The 23,632-nt window shown below is 37.3% G+C and overlaps 1 protein-coding gene across 3 annotated transcripts in view; it reads right to left on the bottom strand.

Annotated features, from left to right (window-relative positions):
* LOC131678416 (CUGBP Elav-like family member 2) overlaps nucleotides 1-23,632 on the bottom strand; it is a 1,026,317-nt gene that overhangs the window by 462,560 nt on the left and 540,125 nt on the right. For all 3 annotated transcript variants that reach the window (XM_058958564.1, XM_058958565.1, XM_058958566.1), the window contains one exon: nucleotides 2,540-2,901. In XM_058958564.1, coding sequence (XP_058814547.1) covers nucleotides 2,540-2,901 — 362 coding nt within the window. The remainder of the gene's footprint in view (nucleotides 1-2,539; nucleotides 2,902-23,632) is intronic.

Here is a 23,632-nt window from a genome sequence, read left to right on the forward strand (position 1 = left end):
GGAAGCCAGCAACGCACGCTTGTTGCTAGGCACCAACGCGCTTGTTTTCATTGAGAAAAAATAAAATTCGAAGTGAAAATTCAAACGCACAAATAAGAGTTTTCGGACATTTTCCTTCGGTAATCTGCACATTGGTAGAAAATTTGAAGTTTAGTTAGTAAACGATTAACGTTTCGCGGGTGTTTTTTCAGTGGTGTGTGATAAAAGTGCATTTGAAAAAGTGTTCTGAACATGAGAAGAAGAAAAATAAAAGCGTTTCGAAAAGAAACCCCAAGTGAAGAGGGGTGATATTTTCGCACAAAATAAGATAAATAGCTGGAATTCCGTCAAAAATTCGGGTTGATTGTATAGGAAAATGTTCCAGCTTCCTCAAGTAGCAGTTTCGTGGTACACCGGCAAGGTTAGTGTATCGAAAAACGTATTCTTATATTTGCTCATGTCAGATACATGGTTAGGCAGGGGGGAGGGGTGTGTGCGGCGTAGAAGCTATGCTGTGGCTCGCATGTATAATGCCCTTAAAGCAAAATAATCATAGTTGAGAAGTGAAGCCATTGTCTTCGACAACAGCAGGTTCTGTCTTCGCAGCAAAAAACCACCAATAATCAATACATGGACATTACCAGTCGGAGAAATCGAACGAAAGCCACTGGGTCATTCACGAATATGTGGAGGAGCATTTGCATTTGGTGAGATCGTTTTGTACTTAAATATACGCCAGAACCATCATTCCAAAACCACACTATGCTATGATATATTAGTATTTTTGTGTGGAGCAGATTTCTATAGTTTAATACTAAAAAGAATTCTAGTCATAAATCGGTAGTCCTCGACAACAGCACCAATATAGAAACAATTCTCGTGTCAAAGCTCTCGAAGCTACAAAAAAGTCAATTCTGAGGATAAAATTCACCAAAAAAGACTGCTCACTTCTGCTCCTGCCAGCCTGGTGTACGTAGCACTCTTCCAAGTGAACGCTTTCGTGGACAACCGTGCTGTCCCCATCGGCCCCGACATTGTTCACTCTACCAGCTAGCAAACCGGGCGTATTACGTTGAACACGTCCGATGTGTGAGCGAGAACCGTACCCACCCCGACTGAAACGTATCAAAATTGGTAACAAAACGCCTTTGGTTATGCATTCTACCGTTTCGGCATCAGCACCGTTGCCGTGGATTCGATGAAAAGTGAACGAAGTTGAGTAGTAGAGTTGGCTTTCCAATCCATTACTCATTTTCCCTATTGCTTCATCATCATCATCGTCGTCGTTGTCGTGGTCCCCGTCGTCGTACGTAGGTTGGTAAGCTCAAAACGCATTGAACCGGGATGATGGCCTCTCGGTCTGCGACCGTCAGTCAACAGCAATTGTGCTTTCAACGTTTTTTTCCCACCCTTGTTTGAATACCGAATGGTTACTCTTCACAGCTGCCAAAACAACAAAAGTCAGTTCCCTTAACGAGAAGGTACTTTAAAATCTCCTAAAACAACAAACTTACACTGGACAGTCATCTTCGAGACGTGGCCGAAGCACTTTCTTGAAGGACTCCCAAACAACCCACTTAAAATTAGAACAAAACTTCTCGACCCAACTCGTCAAGGATGGATGGCAAAAACACCGGCAACCAGGACGACCAGGTGAAGGTGTGAAAAAGGAAAGCAAGAACTCAAACAATCTGCTTTCGGACACGAACTTTGCGCTAATGTAATGCAGAGCAAAAAAAAATGAAGCCTGGCCGGGTGGGATCTGCTACTGCTGCTGCTGCTGCTCTAGTCGGTCCAGCCCAGCGAGTGAGCCGCAAACTTCTTCCTCAAATAACCCGAAGGCAATATAAATTAAATAAAAATCACCTTACCACCTCGTAAATGGGAAAAACTGAACTGGCCGTGGTGCGAGAATGGTAGGGAAATTTTCCCGAAAGAATTTTCCAGCAATGTCTCGAAAAGTGGAATTCCGGGGGCAGGTGGAAGAATTTTGAATGTTTTATGGCACTTGTCGTTTGCCGGGGATTGTTTTCTCGCTCAGTGTGAGTGTAGGAGTCAGTCAGTTTTGGTGCAGGGCTTTTTGATGTTTCGGGGAAAGAGGATGGGAACGTGGTTGAAGCGGTACGTTTCTGGAGGGGAACTTTTTCGAGCGGAACTTGTCAATGTTTGCGAAGGTTAACTTAATTACACAAGTATGAATAATATTCTTTGAGGTTATGGTTGCGTGATCAGTTGTTCATTACTTTCTAAATATTAAAATGTATAAAATTGCTGATGATGTGTGTTGATTAACCAACGACATCTATGAGTAAAGAGCGGCTTTAAGCTTATACACCTGGCATGCTACGACATTGAAATTAAACCAAAAGGATTTTTAAATACTTGAATAAGATTCTAAGCTCTCAGTACAACTGTTAGAATGACAGCAGTGAACTGAACTGACTCTTTGCTATTTTATAATTAAATAACTTTGTAGGTACTAGCGAAGGACTGAAATCAAATATCGGAAAGGAACATTTTCAACCAAAGAAAAATTCATAATAAAAATTTAAATTCCTACCTTTACTCAGCCCGGACGCCTTGTCCCGCAGCACATTGATCTGGTGCACCCGGCCAAACTCCTCGAACATATCCTTCAGCTGCTGTTCGTCCATCGACCGAGGCACCTGACCGACGAACATCTTGATGTAGTCCGGATCGGGTTGATCCCTTGGAATTTCCAGGTCCTCACAGAGGGTGGGTGATTTTCGCGCCCGAATTAGCTGCATGCCCACACCGAGACAACTGTTGCCATTGTTTTGGTTTATCACATTTGGATTGTTGTTGTTCAGCGTGGTATGATTGTTATTGTTGTTGTTGTTGGCGAGGTTGAGGTTATTGTTGGCGGTGCTGCTGTTGTTGTTGTTCATGTTCAAGATGGCGCTGAAAGTAGAAGAAAATATCCTTTAAAATAAGCTTCTTAGACACGAACAAGAAAAACTCAAATTCCAAACAAACAACAATAATTCGACCTACTTAACATTCTGGTTTACCCCAGCCATCACTAAATGACAAACCGTCTTCCAGCAGGGATTACAATTCGCCCGTGCGTAATTACCTGGGAATCCCCCTCGGGAGAGCATTCTTCCTTGAAATTCAATTTCCTCGGAATCAATTAAATATCATCGCGACGGTATACCTTTTCTTGCCATTCACCGTGCTTAGCAGCGATTTCTTCCCCATAGAAACGATGAAATAAAACAGCCACAAGGCCCGGGATATCGACGGGGAAAGGGGGTTGAAAAGAAATTATTCAAATTACTTTCCCAGGAATTTTCTCTCCAATTAGTTCGGGACAGAGAGCGAAAATAAATTATTTGTCATCGCCTTCATCGCCATCATCATTATCGTCAGTGGCAGCAGCTGGCAGTTGTCACCGCGGCAACGACCATTCTTCGGCTGTTGTATAACAACCATTGCAATTGGAGTCTCAGCGAAAAGCCATTATCTCAAGAGCTTTCCACTCCTCCACGATGGCAACCCTATGACGACGACAACGACGAATAGAACAACTTTCCTCCTGATTGTGCATCATCAAGTTGGCCATGGAACGTCGTCGTCGTCGAAAGCGGCGTACATCTGCGAACGCACCGAACCGTTCCTTTTCGCTCGAGAACGTCCGGGAAACTAATTCGATACGGGCTGAAACCTTCAACCATCATTAGGCGGGAAATGGCGAAACAATCGCGTATCACGAGAGAGAGTGAGTCGACCCTTGCAGGAAGCTGAACACACAAAAAAAATGATTTGATTCCCTCTTCCAGACTCAGACTGACTTCTTTCGGATTCACCCACGCTCGGTTGGAATGCATCAGCGTCCTGACTCCGGACAAAGACCAGGCGGTCGGATTGCTGGAGGTGGATTTTACTATATCATTATTTCGATAACGTTCCACTTGATAGTGCACGGTAGGATGCAGGAGATTTTCCCATTCCCCCGGCAATGAATGATGGTGGAATTTGTTGTTGGCAAGGCAATGTTTTTTTCTCCGGAACACAGTGTAGTAGTCCTACAGCAGTAGCGTAAACAGAACCAATCCAAGGAGGCGGGGCACCGTTGCACACGGTATGCGAGAGAGGGAGAGAGAGAGTTCATTAAATTCACCATGGATCGGTGCACCAAAATGCAATATAGGAAATAATTGAATCTAATATTTTTCCTGGTTTCAACGCGGGTTCCTCTGTGGTGGTGGTGGTGGTTGTAGGCTGCTAGGGAGCCATGGACATGGACGAGCTTGGACTGCCTGTTATGGGATCCATGGAAGCAGTATGGTTGGGAATCGGTGTTTAGATCTCGAAAGAAGGTCAATGACCCTTCTCTGGATTATTTTTATTTATGGAATAATTATTGTGTGTTTACAGTCCGAGCTTGTAACCTTGTTTTTTATATTCTAGGTGGCTTTTCCTGTTCTTTCGCAAAAGAAAGTTGGTTGATTAAATTTTATGATTAAGGAACCCAGGTAAATGATGTTGAACAAAAGAACCCTATAGCTTATCTAAACAATAATATGTATACAATTCTGGAGAATTCTAAAGAATTTGCATCCTTTGGTTTCAAAAGAATTCAATTTGTTTTTAATTAAAGGCGATTTAGAATTTTAAAGAACCCAATTTTTTATAAAGGAGAATAATTCTAACTAAAGTCAAATATCACTACGAATGTTATGGGATTGAAAAGATTTCGGAGACATTCTTAAAAATTGCTGAATTTTTTTTTACTCTTTAACGACATTCAATTAGCTAGAGATTACTGAGTAGGGAAAGTTATGAAAATTTGAAGCCATAGTACTCAAGTGAGTGAAAGTATGTGAAATATACAGATCGGAAAATTAGAAGTGGCAGGGTCATTGAAAACAGGCTTAAAATCTTACGGACTAATCTTTTGTCTTCTGCTGACAGGGGCCGAGGTTAGGCAGCATTACAACGAATCGCTCAAGTCTACCAACATGTTTCACGGCAAAGACAGACTTGTCTCTCTTTACCATGAGAACCGACGGTAGCTATTAATATTAGTTATCAGCACAATATTACGTGTAAGATGCAGTTGTATGTGTGACACTTCTGTAAGCTCCTATTTCACTTTAAGAAACTTTTTTTTAATTTTGATTACAGAGGTTTTAACATTAGGGTCATTCGTCTCTTTGCGGGTTAGAGAAATCTCTTTTGGAAAAAATCTCTAATCCTATGTGCGTGGGGTTTAGAGGGTTAGGATCAAACCCAGGTGAGCTGCGTAGAAGGCAATTGGCTTTTAGCAACTGTTCCACCTCGAACACTGTAGGTCTACGACTGGTATGCGAAAAGTCAATTGCGATCGTTTAGTGCCGTAATGGGAGCAATTTATTTTACGGTTCACTAATTTCACTAGAACTACGGGACTGTACTTTTTCTGTAGTGTATACATAGTAGAGCGGTTCGGGTAATATTCCAAAATGATACCGAACATTACAAAATATTCTGAAGACTTCTAAATAGAATCAACATATTTTCTTAGGAAAATGAAGGTTTTGTGGGATTGTAAAGGATTTTTACTACATCTAAACATTTTGGGATATTATAAAGTATTTGAAACAATAAACAATTCCCACCATGTAGTAAATTCTACATACGTCTACTCAATTCGTAATAGTTTTAAAATTCTAATCAAATAAAAAAGCCCAATCGAATAGCAACTGTTCCAAAGATATGAAAATAATTAAAGAATTAGAAATTACAGTAATAATGAATTCGAGGAATCGAAAATTATAATATGAAAAAAATCGAAAATTTGAGGAATCGAGAGTTGAAAAAATCATAATTCTAGCATTCTGAAATTGTAATATTCGAAAATTCAATAATTTAAAGGTTAGAAGGTTAATTAGAAAATTCAGAGATTCGAATATTCAAAACAGCCTACAGCTACAAACATTTTAAAATTTGAACATTCGCCAATTCGGCCCATTCTAAACTTGAAAATCAGAGATTCGAAGATTCAAAAATTCTACTATACGAAAAATCAAAAATACTAAAATCTGAATATTCGATAATTAAAAAATCAAGAATCGAAAATTAGAAAATTCAAAATTTCAAAAATTCGATGATTAATGGTTAGAAGATTCGGGAATTTTGAAAATGAAAAAAATCGGAAATTTTAAAGATCAAAAGCACAAATGTTTGAAAATCCAAAAATTTGAATATTCAAATATTGTAGAATGCAGAAAATCGAAAATTCACCAATAGAATATTCGACTATTAGAAAATTAAAAAACATAAAAATTTAAAAAATTGAAGAGTTTGAAATTTCGATTGCTCGAAAAATACGACAAAATTTAAGAATTTTAAAATTTTATTACTTCGAAAATTTTAAATTTCGTATATTGGATAATTTGATGATTTGAAAATTCAAAAATACAAAAAAATGAAAATTCGAGAGTTTGGAAATTGGAACATTCGGAAATATAACAATTCAAAACCCCTAATATTTTAAAGTTCAGGTATTCGAAAATTGGAGAATTTAAAAAACAGGAAATTCGAAAATGCAAAAATTCTGCTATTCAAAAATACAAAAATTGAAAGAATTTGGTTGTTCGTAAATTCGGAAGTTCAAATATCAGAATATTAAAAACTTAAAAAAAAGAAAAATTGGAGGATTAGAAAATTTCAAAATTCGAAATTCCGAAAAAGCGAAAATCAAAGATTCAAAAATTCGAGCATTCGGAAGATCGAAAAATCGGTATTTTTGAAATTCAAAAATACAGAAGTTCGAAGATTCAAAAATCTGAAAATTTAGAAATTCGAGTTTTCAAATATACAAAAATTTAAAGATTCAAAATTCCAAAACATAATATTCGAATGTTCGAAAATTCGAGGATCCAAAAATTAAAAAAACTTAAAAATTTCGAATGTTCAAGAATTTGAAAATTCGGATGTTCGATTATTTAAGCATTCGTAAATTCTAATATTTGTCAAATCGCAAATTCGTGAATTCAAAAATTTGTGAATCCGCAAATGTCATATACACAAATTCCGAAATTCAAATATTCAAATTCAAGAATTCGGATATTTGTAAACTCGACAAATGGAGAATTCAAAAATTTGGATTTCGAAAATACAAAAATTCTAAAATTTCAAAATTCAAGAACACGTAAATTCAAAAAAATTGGAAGCTTGATTCGAAAATTTCAGAAAAATTGAGAACACAGAAATTTGAAACTTTGAAAATATAACAAATCGAAAATTCAAAAATTCAACGATTAAAAAATTGGAAAATTCCACCAAAAATTTAAGTTTCGAAATTATTCTTAAACTTAAACTTTTCCTAAAAATTTGAAAAAAATAGAAATTAGAAAATTCAAACATTCGAAATTAAAAATCTCTGGAATTTGAAAATTTGTAAATTCGCAAATTCAAAAATTCAAAACTACGGAAAAACTAAAATTCAAGATTCGAAACCTTAAAAATTGGAAGATTCGAACATTAAAAAATCTATCAATTTGGAAATTCTAAAATTCAATTAGGCCATTACAAATTTTTTTCGAAGTTTTTGTCTCCCTCCCCTTCATTAACGGCTCGAAAAATCGAGGGGCAAAAAAAAGATTTCTCAGTGTAAAAAGTTTTCTCAGTGTTCATATATATATTCTTGTGCTGACGTATGGTTACCAATTTATTTATATTTATTTTGTCCAGACTCTTGCTAGAGGAGCACTACTGTGTGAAACGAACAGCGGTTCCTGTCATTCACTCATCGCTACACAGTGACTGGCAACAATGACTGTTTTTATTTTCCATCGTACAGCGCACGTCTAATTGCGTAAATTTATAATTTTTTTCGGAAATTTCAACTTCTAGCAGAGAAAATCGTATTGATTTTAATCAATATGGATACGGTAAGTAAAAATTACTCTCTACATTAATGTTTACTAACGCTTACACCTCTTTTACAGAACACGAATACCACAGTTCCGATTGCTCTCAGAATTGAACGTGATGGTAAGCTGATTCAACAATCTGTGATCGGAGTTGAGCTACACGAATCGTTCTTCGATTTAATCCAGCGGGAAATCGATTTACCCCATGGGGCAGAGCAAATAGAAATTGTATATGCTGGAGCACAATCGTTCCAACTTAAAGAACTGTATAAAATTTCAGCCACGAATAGAATATCTGATTCTATCACAGCAATTGGTGCTTGCACAAAAGTATTGTGCATCCTGAAGTCAGATATTCCTAAACGACGAACCAGCACAAATGTTTTTGATAAAATGATGAACTGCGCCGCGGTTTTAAAACTGCCGGATAAACGGCCGGAGCAAGACGGTAGAACGGCGATTTATAATCGCCTCGTTGTTTATTTGGAGCAGAACAAAGTGGGTTTTCGCATATATCAGAAATCAGATATGGAACTATTCATGACAACAGTCGTCACGACATTATGGCAATTAGATGGCCATTGGCATAAATTTTCTGTTGCGTCGAATGTATCGAAACCTCCGGAAACGCTACACTTTATTCCGCCTAATCAAGAGACGTACCGTGTTCTATACCATGGAACTCACAAAAAAAGACCATCCCGCAAATCAAACTGGATGAGCTAGTCTTTAATCACGAAAGATTAGAACAACTAATGACGAAGCATTTTCTGCAGTCACACAGCTGGAAAGTCGTATTTGATGATGTTTTGCAACTTAAGAAAGCAATTTCGGACTACATTCGACACATTACCAGAGCGATTGACAGCAAGGCTACTGCTCAAGTAATTGTCCCAGAAACTCGAGAAAATCGTGTTTTGAAGATCATTCCTCCATGCGGGAAGCGAGACGAGCTAGCGAGGTTCCGGTATAAATGTCGAGCAACACCTGTCTGAACTTCCGGAGTATTCGGAAATAAATATTGTGTTTTTCGCCCCAACCGAGCGTAGGTTGAAGCATAAGTTCATTGCTGGACTATGTTTAAGTTTTCCTGTACAGCTCTACAGGTCATTCAAACCGAACGGAAAATTTATTTGGAAAGTGTCGAAAGAAGAGAATTCAATCGCTTCGGCAATCGTAATTAGCAGAATAGAAATGAACCTCGAATCACGTCTGAAGCAGGATAAAATCAAGCGGATTTCCAAAGTGTATAGTGGAACAACTAAATGGACCACTAGAAAAGTTCAAGAATTTGTCTCTGCAGTAGAAGGTAAATTAAAGTACATATTTATGTCACATAAACCAACCTACTTAACCAACTTCTGTTGCAGATGACGACAGTGAGCTGGACAATTCACTGCAAGCAGAATACAAGCTACTACTGGAAGAAGGGTATGAAATACCCCGAGGTATTAGAGCTGGAATGCGAAGCGAAAGCTTCATCAGGAGGAAAATTCGCGAACTTCTGGAAAACAGCCGAAAAGGTTTTAGCTGCCAACGATTATACTATCGCCGAGGAACGTCGCCATGGAGAAATAACATGGATATCACCTCTCTGTGTGTCACTCCAAGATTTGATGCAGAAGTGTGAAGATGAGATGCAGAAAATGTTCCCGAATTCTGATCACAATTTCGTACCATTAGGTTTTACACCAACCGACATAACCCCATAAAACGAGCCGGATGAACTTCTTTTGACAATTCTCGGTGGTTTGTTTACATGGAAGTTACGTGAGTTCGAATGTAACAGATGAGCAACCGTTGCGCTCGCACTCACGCATCTGACAAAGTAAACAAACCACCGAGAATTGTCAAACATGAACTTCATTCATTATGAGTTCATTCGTGTCGTCATCTTGTAGAACTCAATCATATGAGTATTTTCGGTTACAGTTTGTTCCACGTAACAGCAACTCTGAAGTTGCGAAGCGGTACTATGGTCGTTTCAACGTTAAATTCGGGTTACAAAAACGAACACTTCACAAAGCTCATGTCGATCAGCATTTCGGAGCAAAGCAGTTTCAATATCTGAAAATGATGGCAGGTTTGTTAAAAGTTTTCAGATTCTTACGAGATTTACAACGAAACACTCTTTGCAGGCATGTTTTCGGATAGCGCGTTGATATTTTTTCTTGATGATAAAGCTTCTATTCCCGTGGGGTTTGTAGGAGCACCTGTTAGTGCTACACGCCGTCAAAGGCAAGTGTTGATGGCTGGTTTAGACGAAAAAGGTTTAAACGCAATGGATCACGATAATATACCGCAGCACATCGTGCCATCCGTAACTATCAAACTTGTTCCGCCTAGAGAGCTCACCGATTCGTGGTATCACGGACAGCCTACGATAATATTGAAGGATGCTATTTTTGAACCATCCACTGCTTTCCGTCATGCGGCGGAAATTGTTAAAAATCTTGTTCTTGCCGACTATTCGAAGCCGATGATGTTTTTTGGAACAGATGGAGGTCCAGATCATAATGTGACGTCAATTCAAGTCATTTTAAGCTACATGTCATTATTTTTTGAACTTGATCTTGATTTTTTGGCTGCTGTACGAACACCACCAAATTTTTCAGTTATAAACCCAGCTGAACGGTTTATGAGCATTGCTAACATTGCATTAGTTGGAGTTTCATTGGCTAGGAATCACCTCGGAAGTAACGAAAAAAAAGTGCGCTCTTTTATGAGTAAGAAACAGTGGAGGGATGCACAGCAGAGGCATCCGGAAGTTGATTTTCGTCAACTAGCTCTTGACGGAACGAAGGATACAAGAATGCTGTTAACCGAACGGTTCCAAAGGTTAACATATAAAGGCGAAAAAGTGTTGATTGGACAACCTGCTTCCTCAGTCGAGATCGATGAACTGAAACAGTTGATTAATAATCGGTGGCCAGAGCTTGATTTTTCCAAACATCTACTCAAGGCTAACGTGATGAGCATTCCGGAGATGAAAGATTTTGTAGCCAAACACGTACGCTGTACAAAATATACTATCCAAATTAAAAAATGCAAAGATGCAGCGTGCCGGTACCATCAGAGCATCAGATTACCTTCAGAGGTTTTCGATAACATAAATTGGCTACCGAGTCCCGAGTTTGTAGGTGAACAATTTTTAAACTTTACCGATGTTTTTGGGCGGGAACCCACAGATAAAGACGTTCCGAGTGCCAGTACAGCAACATCAACTTACACTAGTAATCTTCCGAAAGCACCATTCCCTTTGGCCCACACCCGAGCACGATTAATTGTCCGATGTACTGAGTGTGAATTTCCGCGAATGTTGTACACGAGATATGCCATTGAAAAAAAGCAGATGTTGCAGATACAACAGTTCTTCGAAGACAAGTTGTTCGTCTGATTATTAACGAGTTTCCCGAACTTTATCAGAGTACAAAAATAACGTGTTTTGACCCCATTTGTTTGCATTATTATCAGGCTGGACCTACACTTCCTGGCTACTTTGCACAATGTGCGAAGTGTCTTAGTAGAAGCGTTACACCTGCAGCAAATCGAATTGTACTCTGCGATCAATGCAGATTCCAGACTCCAAAACCCGCAAACATTTATCAAAAACAACCGAGAGGAAGACCAAACAAAAAGAAATTAAATTAGATTGTAATAACCTGATCCTTGAATAAACATACTTTCTTTAAATATATGTATTTTTTTTGCGCCCCCCCCTTTTATTTACATTTTATTTACAAGGATAGAGACAAAAACTTCGGAAATAATTTGTAATGGCCTTATTCGCAAAATCGAAAATTCGGCTCTTCGAAAATTCAAACATTCTAAAATTGGAAAAAAAAAATTTTATTATAGGGGTTTTAACCTTAAGGTCATTTGCCTCTTCGGGTTAAAAAAATCTCCGAAGAAAAATCTATAACCCTATGTGCGGGGCTGGGACTTGAACCCAGGTGAGCTGCGTACAAGGCAATACCAACTATGCTATTCCCGCCCCGGGAAAATTAAAAAAATCGGAAAATTGAAGGATTCGAAAATTTGAAGGTTCGAAAATTCCAGCTTCAGAAGCTTCAAAAATTTGCACATTCCTAATTTGGAAGATCCAAGAATTGAAAAATCGGAGATCAATAATTTGCGAATTCGAGAATTTGGAAACCAGAAAAATTAAAAATTCCCAACTTTGAAAATTCTAAAATTCGAAAATTTGATAATTCAAAAATTCGAGAATAGAAAATTTGGAAGCGTGAAAATTAGAAAATTTTAAGATGTTGAATTTCGAATAATTGAAAATTTTAAGATTCGAGATTTCGAAAATGCGGAAATGGAACGATTTGAAAACTTAAAAATTCGAGAAATTCAAGACTTCGACTATTCGAAAATTTGAAAATTCAAGAAGTCAAAAATTCAGAAAACCAATAATTCGAAAATTTGATAAATCCGATATTCCAAATCCAAAATGAAGTTTTCAATTCACTTCGAAAATTTTAGAATAAAAAATTCTAAAACTAGAAAAAAGTTCGAAACAAAAATTTGAAGGTTCGAAAGTTTTCAAATTAGAAAATTCGGAAATATGGAATATAGAGAGCAGAAATTAAAAAAAAATTGAAATTTGAAAATTCAAAAAAATAGAACAGTCGACATAATAATTTGTCGATATAATAATTATATTTCGCGACTGAGAGTGTGTACCATAGCCGCGATCGGTCGACTGTTTTGGAGCTCCTCGCTAGTCGGTCCAAAATCGTAGTTTTTCGGTACGGATTATCAAACAAAAGTGTTTTTAAATACGAAGAACGACTCGGTGAACAGTGTTCGTAAATCGGAAGTGGAATTCAGTGATTTTTTTGGAGTTTTTTTTTATCCCGGCGTAAAGTGATTCAAATCCACACAGCATTAGTGTCAAAAGTGCTCCCCCACAATACGGGCCGTCTATTCCCGATGCGGGGAAGAAAAAAGTGTTTTAACAACGTAAATAATAATAGTGGAGATCAAAAACTCACAAAAAAGTGTTTTTTCCCAGTGATAAATCTTTCCCAAAAAGTGAAAATTTTTCGGCGTCACTTGTTGAAAAAAGTGGCGATTCCATATTATCACCGCGTCACCCGTAGCTATCGCCCCATAGGTGTCGCACCAATTTCTTAGTTCCACATTCGGAAACCTGCCGGTCAGTTTTCCTTTTTCTTCCGACATTTTCCAAACCTTTTACGGGTCAGGACCACGTGCGTGGCCAGTGGAGTCTTCTGTATCTGCTGCATGCATACTATTGTTGATAAATTGCGCTGTACTTGCAAACGTGAGCAAGAAAAAGGATTGCTCGGGCTGTTTGATGCGTGAGAAAGAAGCTGGAGATTTTGAGGATATCTGGAGGAGGTTTGGAATGGGACGAAAAATGGATAAGCAAGTATCAGTCACTCGCGTAAGTAGGAAATGAGGAAGGAAATAGAAAAACTGGTATATTTTTCTACAGACATTCTAATTTATATATACAAAAATCAAAATAAATACACTAAATACGCGTCGATTTCTTACCTCATGTAAGGAATCGAAAGTCTTATTGTAATGTTATAATCCATTTGATACAAACATTACAGTAAGGCGGGGCTGGTTGAAGGAACGATGACCTCGGAACATGTCTGGCGCTGTACACGAAATGGGTCATCGGAAAGTCAATTGAGCTAACACCTACCTAAATCCTTGAACCAAGTTATTTGCATGGATATGTTAAAATAGATGCAAACATCTTTTTTCTGTAAATCACTACCAGTTAGTGGGAGTTAGGATGGTTAACACACACACACACACATAATAATTATATTTCGCGACTTCGAAAATTAAATAATTAAAACCTTCCAATATTCGAAAATTTAAAAGTAGGTAAGGTAAGGTGAAGCAAATCCGATCTAGTAAATGGTTTTGGCTGTAAAATGCTCATTTTAGTATTTTATTCGTATCTTGGAATAATTTTGAGATACAAGCGTTGTACGAAAACATTCCTTTTCGCTGTTTTCAAAAATGGCGAGGCAAACCAGTACAGATATTATAGATATATTATATTAACATTATTGGACTAAATTCATCTATGCACTTTGTAGGACTTTAATCAAAGAATTTAAAGTCACTTACATTTTTTATGCAATCACTTCAACAATCAGAAATATCCTGTAGTCAATGATGTACAAAAAATCAAATCAAAAGTTGTAAAAACACACCTATTGTCGTTTGAGCATCTCAATTATGATTATTTTTGATGCTCTACACGACAACAATGATATTAGTTCGCGTAGTGCTTCCGAATCGTGATAACAGAGGGGGGGGGGTCGGGTTTACCCAATTGTCGGATTTGTCCCACCTTACCCTAAAAATTGGATTATTTGAAAATTCGAAACTTCGGAAATACGAATATCCAAAAATTAGAAAACCAAACATTCAAAAATTCTAACATTGAAAAATTCGAACATGCGTAAATACAGCAATTTGGAGATTCGAAGATTGTGCAATTCGAATATCCAAAATTTTGAGAATTACAAAATTCGAAAATTCAAGTGTTCGAAAATTCGATCATTCTAAAATTTAAAAATTGAAGAAATCGAAAATTTGAAAGTTTAAAAATTCCAAAATTGGTAGCTTCGAAGATTTAAAGATTTAAAAATTCGAAAAATTCGGAGATCCATAATTCGCAAATTGGAGGATTTGAAAACAAGACAATTCAAAGCTTCCAAAATTGATAAATTCGATGATGCGAAATTTGGGAGATTATTTGCATATATTTAGTGAAATGCGCGATGTGCGGTATAAGTAGCCAAACAGGTAGACGAACCTTGTCTAACAAGACGTAATTACCCACCAAAGGTCACTCAATACTAGTTTGTTGGAACATGGAACTTCGTCCCGTCCTGTACAATTGCTATTCAACATTATCGCTCGCTGGGCCAAGAAGTGCTTAAAATAGCCTACTCCGTACTTTTGGAGATCTTCGCATGCCAAACTCGAATCGGTAAGAACACCGTCGATCTTAACTGTGTGGGCAGGCATGTAGACGCGGTAGTCCTTCATAAAATACTTGTCACTAGTATTTTTCATTTGTCATTTTGACAGAATATTATTATTCTGAGCTTATCTCAGCGTTCTTTGGAGATATCTGTTACGGTTGAATATTTTTTCGAAATCTTTACAATTCATAGGATTGCCATTGATCCGATTCGATCAGGTGTGGTTCAAATGAGTTCAATGCGTATGATTTTTACGAAAAGTCGGAGTCTTTGATGACGAAACTTGTTGGAATATTTCACCATCTGCTGGGTTCTTTTTCAGGAGAGTTCATTTATGCACAGGCACAATGTCTAGTCTTTTGGAATAGGAAGGAAGTTATAGAAATTATGGGAGATTTATTAAATTGAAAGATGAACCAGGGGATCAATCTATCTATCTTAACTACATGTATGGCTGATTTTCCTAGCAATTGGCAAAAAATGTTTAACAAATATATATTATTGAGCATATTTTTTGGAAAACTCAAGTGAAGGTGTCATGTCTTTACATTGAAAGTTCACCGAGCAATAGGGGATTAAGGGAAAAAACGGTACATTGTGGTCGGATAGTTGAAAAACGTTGTATCAATTATTATCTTTCGTTATAGAGTTATGGTGTCTTCGGAAGAGTTGTTGTATGGCACTTAGCGATTTATTTGGTTGAATCACACTAGTTCGGAGCTTAGTCGCTAGGGCGGTGCTATTATCAACTTTTTAATGAAGCTAGAGAGAAATGTGGTGTCTTCGAGAAAGTAGTAGGTGCTATCATTATAAACATATCTTCTGAAGATGCAAACTTTGTAGGTCCAGTACGTTTTGAGATAGAGAAGGTTTTAGTTAAAACATTTACTTGCAGGTTATGTTTAAAAAATGCGCGATATTTCAAAAACCCGTAGGACCTACAATGTTAGTGTCTTCAGAAGATATACTTATAATTACCTGATATACAACTTTGCTGTAGGCACCATCTTTCTATTTTGTTCTATTAAAAAGTTGAAAATAGCGCCGCCCTAGCGACTGATTTTCGAACTAATATGAAATGATCAAACGAAGCGCTAGATGTCACGCAGCAACTTTGCCAAAGACACCAAAACTCTAAAACGAAAAATAAGGAAAGGTGGTGTGAATTGTGGGTTAGCCCCTTTTGGATTCTAGGTACCCCTGGGGTTAGTCCCCCGAATTACGAAACTGCTTGTGAATTAAAAAGTAGTACATGTAATGATCTTATTTTTTCTGGAAAACATGCATCAGTAGTTCACTACTAAAATAATGTATTTTTATAATAAAAACAATGTTAATTTGGAAATGCGGAAGTTTTTTTTCCATTTCTTGTAAAAATGCAAGATGTGGGTTAGCCCCTTTTGGACGCCAGCCATTCAATTACATATAACTCTAAACAACAATTTGGACGGTTCATAGCAATGATCGAAAATTCTATTTAATTCCAAACAATACGTAGGGCTTCTGAACAATTTTAAACTATTTTAAGTATTTATGTACTATTCCAAAACGATCTTAATTAACAATTTGTAATAATTCGAAATTTTAAACAAGTTTGAATAATTTCTACTATTTTTTTGGTTTTGCATTCTATTGACTCAGAACGGTTGATTTATATTGACCAATGTTACGACCACCGATGTGTTCTACAAAATTTCCCATACCCTTAAAACTGCCATCACTCTAGGTCGCACAATCTGATTTTAACCGATTTGCACCGCCAGCTTAGATTTCGAGGGAACGGTGAATAGGAATATACCTGTTTTTAAAAATTCTTTGTGTCAGCCGAAAACTGCCTCCGCTCGTGTCCCATTTGGACACGTTCCGGGATGCAGGGTGCTTTGATCTGCTCGTTTGACACGTGCCCTAATCCACTGTCCACCGGTAGAAATTAAACTTTTCCCACTGTGTTTCAACTGCCAACGAATTGATTGACAGCGAATGAGCGACAGAAAACACTACCCCAAAACCTAAACATCGCTAATTACCGCTAACCGAGCAGAAAGGCATCAATTTTTCCCAGGACTTTGTTCGTTCTTCGATTAATTACTATTCATGTTGTGCAAATTTCCTCATACAGCTAATTATAAACTTTTCTCATCGTCGCTTGATGGAGTAGTATAGTAGTAGCAGTAGGATAACAAACAAACAAGAAAGCCAAACGAAAACGCGGGAGAAAAAAACTTTCCCCGTCTGAGCGCCGGGCACATCCCAACTAGTTGAGCAGCGGAAAAAGTCAAATATTCCACAAACGTCTTCATCATCACGCTGCCGTTTCCTCCCTGATTGGATCGCTTTTTTTCTCTCTCTTGTTTCTAATTTTCCACCCTTGCCGCTGCTGGCCACCGCTTTCCAATTTGCGCCCTGTTGCACTGATTTAGTTTTCATCAACTTTTCGTACCACGGGTACGGACAAGATTTTCGTTTTCAGTTTTTTCCTCCATTAAGCACACTTTAATCACACAACAATATCATGAGCTGAAAGCTAATTAGTATGTACTTCGTTCTCGCTCTTCGGTCGCAACAGTTTTCTTTTTTTTTTGCTTCAGATCCATTCCAATACAGAACCAAATCTCGGGATCACAGCAACCACCTTTCGCAATCACCGCAACCGTTTCTCGGAACGGGAAAAGTGCGCAGGAGGAAGGACACGGAAATAAAACTAATTAATAACATTTTAAGTAAAAGTCTTCTCCGTGACTTGCTGCACTGGCTCTTATGGCTGGCCGTATCTTCGTGTAGTTCCATTCGGCAGAGCATTGCTGCGGATGCGAAGAAAAAATCAGCGCTGAAAAAAAATAACCAACCGCAAACAAACCCAAAGTGTAGAGCTATTTGAAACGCAATCTCGGGGCAGAAAGCAAGCGCTGGAAAATGGAGACAGTTCTTGGCCCCGGGGATATTAAATATGAGGCGCTACAATTGGCCTGGTTGATGTAGGAAAATCTAGAGAAAATTTTCAATAGGACGTAAGTAACATTGAGAGCCTCTCTTTGTTTACTTTCTCTTTCGTTTACTACGACGTCATTACAACACTTTGTACTAATTTTCCAGTACATATCGAAAGCCGACGGTTTTTACTCCAATATTATGCAAAGAGTAGAGTAGTAAATGTTGAAATGGCCGAGTAATGAACAGAAGAGAAAGACCTCAAAGGGAATCTTTCACTGTTACTTACGTCCTATTGAAAATTTTCTCTAGAAATGTTTTTCGTTTAAGTGCAATTGTTAAGTTCCGGTCAATACAAACAAAAACTTTAATCTCAGCTCGGTTTCAAGCGATCAAAACAACCATCTTCGAATTAGTGTTCATAAATTGAGGAATCTCTTTTTAAACATGTTGATATTTTTTCTTCCCCTCGAATAAAAAACAAAACAAAGTCGTCTGGGTGAATCAGTGACTTTATAGAGGTAAAGTGGAGGATTAAAGTGTATTTCACACGAACCGTTTTTGTGGCTTGATTTTTGTAATCGTTTACAACACTTTCGATTATAGCGTACGGGAGAATGCTTGATCAATATTTTAGTGTTTCATGTTGATCTATCAAAGATCGTAATGTCTCTTTTCAAAAGCAGGTTTTATGTCGCCGCACGGCAAAGTTGTTTTAGTGGGTTTCTATTTAAGCAGAATCTGATTAGAAACTCAACTTTCTGTAATAGAGTCTGTTCCGATTAGAATTCGGCTGCACAAAATAAGTCTTTTCTCAAATGCTAATGTGGTCCGATTACATTGAAAAAAAAATCAAAGAAGCTTCAACTTGCGCAACTATAGCTTGTAATAATGGATCATACTATCGCTTATGTTTTGTTAGCGAAATTTTTCAGGATATGGTACCTGGGGATGTCACATGAGCTATCTGACACTGATTTACCAACAAAATATTAACCTTAACGAATATTAGTGGCTGTCTCTCAAAATCCCTTACATTGCATATGCATAACTTTTTTCGTTGCGGGGAAACTTTTGTTTTCTTTCTGACTGTATATTGGACGCCATGCATGTCTCTCACGTTGTAGTACACGTCCATGTCGTCATCGGTAATTCTGTCGCAATCAGGTTTTCCTCTGTGCTTCTTGTATTTCAGGGTCACGAGTGTAAACCTGTTCTCTTTTGCGATTGCTTTCTCGCCGACTGTGCTTGCCGATGACGTTGAGGTACTGGGTGCAGCTTTGGGAGTTGACATTATGACCTGAACATTAGCCACAAATTTGGCTACTGTTTGTGGTTCAGGTGATGTTATCGTAAAATGCATGTTGACGCTTTGATTATGTACCCTCTGATTAGAGAACTGAAACGCATTAATTTATCCGTTATATTTGTAACACCACCGTATTCTCACAAGGGAAATATCATTGAGGACACCTGGGAAGTAGAATCTCCGTGTATTCTCTATAATGAATACTAATTTTTCGAATTGCAACATTAATGTTTCAATTGCAACCAGTCTTCCCATGAACATCGACAGGTTTGCACATGTGTACAAAATTTCGGACACGCGTTCAACATCAAACATGCTTTACTTTTGTGTACAGGTTTGCCTCGAACATCGAACCCAAGTGAACGATGTGCAAACTTAGGTTTAAACATCGTGTGCGTAAACCGGGTGCGTACACAAGAAAGATACATACAAAACAAAAACGAGATAACGCTAGTGATGATGAGTGAGAGAAAGAGAAAACTAGTATCAAAAACCTGTGTGTACGAACACCGCGTACGTACTTGGGGTTCGGCTGTGCAGGCGAACATGTGTACGTGTTTTTGTACGTATTAGCGTGTTCGAGTTTGCACACGAAATGCGGGTTTAAGATAAGCACAGAACTAGAGCGAACATGGTGTTCGATGTTCATTTGGGAAGACTGATGGCAACAATGCAAGTAAGCGGTACCAGATCATATTGGCTTACTTCGATTTTCCTATCGTCCATTTGATCGCTGTCAAACTCAACCATGTGTTCGTTTCTTTGCTTGTTTATTGGCTTTTTAATCTATAAGGTCATTCACCCATCACCTACGTGGTTTAGGTTGTTATTCAAAATGATTTTTTTCTAGGCCAATTTGTTGAACATAATTGGTGCATGGTGCTGATATAGTGAAGTTGAAGTTATTCAAACTTAAGCTATATTGACATCGTCAATTTTTGCTTAATATCATGAATACTTAGTCTAATACGAACGGACATCAAGTCACCGACTACCGTCATTAATCGGAGCATCACGTTTTGCTGCTAATATTTATCCATCTCGATAGATCACTACGGCAAAAATAAACGTTTTATTTGTTCCTCAGAAATTGTACACGAGACAAAATTGTTTTTATCATTTATTCATTTATTGGTTGGGGTCGAAACAGAATGTAAACTTAGCACCGTTATCGTTGGATCGATTCGTTCGTTTCTTATAGACCCTATTTCTCTAGGTATACTTTATAGTAACAAAATATATTTTGATCGATTCAATCCAGCAATATTGTACACACCGCAAAAAATCTATATCCTTTATTTTAAATAACGCCCAATATAATAATAACGTGAAAAGAATCCAATTTCAATTTTTTTCAAATTCTTTTCTACCACTAAATTATTCAATGATATAAATTATGTTCATGATACTACGGGTTTCTGGCCGTTTACTTGTTTCCTTCTTGGTGATACTTGCAGGATGCTAACTGCTTCGAATGTGGAACAAAAAGGAATCGATCGAACCGCTTCAAAAACTGTAGTAAAAAATGAACTACACGTTTCGAGTGGCTTTGTGGTATGAGTATCATTATTTTTACTTCAATCTCGACCCACATTCAGTTTTGTTTTCAGATAAAATGCGGAAATGTCACTTCAGAATATTTGTTACACTCTCACCAGATTTGCAATAATTCACTTGTTTCGATAATTTTACAACATTCCAACATTTTTCTGTCAATTCGAGTTATTCCTAAGGACTGCAAAAATTGCAGAAATTCAATTAAATCTGGATCCAATTGTGCTAGAATTTCGATTTAACTGGCAAACCTTCCTATTTTATGTTCGAACCTTTCAATAATTCTGGCAACGATATTTATGTCGTTACGCCGAATTGACCCTAGCTACAAAAAAGAAAACACTATTTGTGTTTCTGAATAAACCTATAGTACTGTATGATGTTCCGCATGAAAAGGAGTTCGGATTAGGCTGATGAGGATTAATGAAGTCGAAACTTTGTTTGGCTTAGCAAGCTAATGCAATATGCACTAAAAGTATTCTCCTTAACCCTCCGGAAGTCGCGCAAATGGCCCACTGAACGAGCAGGCACTGGTGCGCTAAGACGATTTCGCTAGATTCTCAAAGCATGCTTCCACTCAGTGCACTAGTGCGACTTCCGGAAGGTGAAGGAGAATTATAGCATAGTGCGTATTGCATTGGCTTGCTAAGCCAAACCAACTTTCGACTCCACTAATTCTCATCAGCTTAATCAGAACTCCCTTCCTGAACGACGTGTTTTCAACTTACGGAAGCTGCTTGTTGCCGCAAAAACACCCACCATCTCTACTCAAACGTAACCATGATAAGCCACGAATATTATCAAACTGTGACCTACGAGCAAGAACGAAACTGTTAGCAATTTGTACATGTGGAGAGTAAAGTGTAAAATGTCAATAGCCTCAGAATATTCATCGTTTGAAACTGACACTAATGGTTGTCACTAGTAGTGATATAAATACGCGTATCTGTTGATACAAGTTAGGTGGGGATCGTGGAATCAATTCCAATATTGCTAAAATGCAAGCTAAAATTGTGACAAAGAAATAGTAAAATTCTGTCTGTTTACCAGTGTGAGAATCGAAAGCCCGAAAACGCTCGATCATTTGTATTTCAAATTTCCACTTAATGGAAACTAGAAAACTGTAACTAGCCGGGCCTCTGAGACCCGTTGCCTTTTTGAGGGTTAAACATAACCAACAGTGCACCTCTAAAATGGGTTCAAAAGTGCAGTTATTTCTATTCCTGCAATTAACAATTAATGAATAATCTGTGGAACGAAATTGATTGAATCTTAGTCGGCTCTCCCCACTTCCAGTGGTTGATTTCAAGAATTGTAAAATTCAGCCGTCTGTGAGCAAAGTGTTTGTTGTTTATTGAAAGAGAAAATGTTGTTCTCGTTAATATACGTTATTTTGGTTTCCTGTAGAGGAAATTCTTCATTCTCAATAACACTATTCAGCTAGGATTATAATGTACCAATTCTGTCAGTATAATTATAATTACGGATGACCTTAACGCTTTCATGCCCAACTTTTTTCCAGTGCAGGTAGGGATTCAAAATTATTTTTCCTTGAAAACGGTGGTGTCAAGAAACACGAAAATCCTTTTTTCGTAAAGATAAGTGCTTCCCTCGCAGTGCTAGAAGCTTCTCAATTTTTAACTTCCAATGCTCAATACAATTCTTCTAGAATATTTACAATAGTCCACTTGCGTGGAAAATGTAACCAAATATAGTCCAAATTGATAAGTTTTCTCAGTTTTCAATAATATTGCAATATAACGAAAATATTTGAAAAAATTATTTTCCGTCATCAGTATAAACTGTCCCTGGCAGCACTGCTCCATCGTAATCCAATCAGACTAATTGCAATAACTTCAGTTCTAGAGCTGATCCTTGTAATTGTTAATACTCAAATGAAAGGCAATAGTCGCATTTATTCGCCTTACTTGTTTTGTGAGCAAAACTTGGCTCAATCAAAAGTTATAGCTGTTTAAAAACATTGTTGTCCACAAACAACATGGGCATGAATGGGTTAAGGGGTTACAAATGTTGAGGTCGGCCAAAAAACCAAAAAAAAAATTGTTCTTCTATCTTAAAGGTTAGGTTTTTAAGAATCCCCAATTTTAATAAAGATCGGAGCAGTAGACGCAAAGTTAAAGCGTTTTTCATTTTGCTCCCTTACGGAGGCGTGGCTTATACTTGAAACTTTGAACGCGATTATCTCGAAATCATTTTTTTTTCCAAAAGCGTCTTTGCGGTGACTACGATTGCCGAAAAAGTTTTCAACCGATTTCAAAACTTTTTTTAAATTCTTCGTAATTTAACTGCGGTGTCCTTGAACGATTCCATGTTTCCGTCAAAATTTTTGTATCGAATTTTTTGAATTTTTGAATTTTTCAGGTGAAAATAGTGTTTTTTTTAAAATCGTCCCCATTTCCAAAAAAAAAAGAAAAACATTTTTTAACGAATTGTTCAAGGAAACCAAAGGTATCTATCCTAATGAATTTTGTTTAGTTTTATACTTTCAGTCGAGCTGTTGGAATCGTAGTCACGACAAACCTCTTTGAATAAAACGCGTTTTGCGGAAATTGCTATAACATCGACAATTATTAATATTTTTCATGTTCTCAAGTGGATTTTGAAAATTGGGCATTATACTACGTTGGACGTATAGCAAGTATTTCATAAAAATATGACTACATACCTTTACAAATTCAAACTTTTCCAATTTTTCGCGCCTCTAAACATATATAAACTTAGCGCAAAGATATTTCTCTATTCTCTGGAACGATAACTTCCAATTGATAGAACGACATGTCTCATTATAGAAAATAACTAAAACTACTAAAACACGGTATGCTGTAATTAAGGGACCGTACACTTATTACGTAAAGCATTTTTAGAACATTCCAACCTCCCCCTCCTCCCAGATAAGAATTCGCAAGATTTTGACGAACTCCCCCTCCCCCCTACATAAGATCTTATCATTAAAATTAATTCATTAAATA

Source organism: Topomyia yanbarensis, chromosome 2, assembly GCF_030247195.1.
Source record: "Topomyia yanbarensis strain Yona2022 chromosome 2, ASM3024719v1, whole genome shotgun sequence".
In the NCBI taxonomy this organism is placed as follows: Eukaryota; Metazoa; Arthropoda; class Insecta; order Diptera; family Culicidae; genus Topomyia; species Topomyia yanbarensis.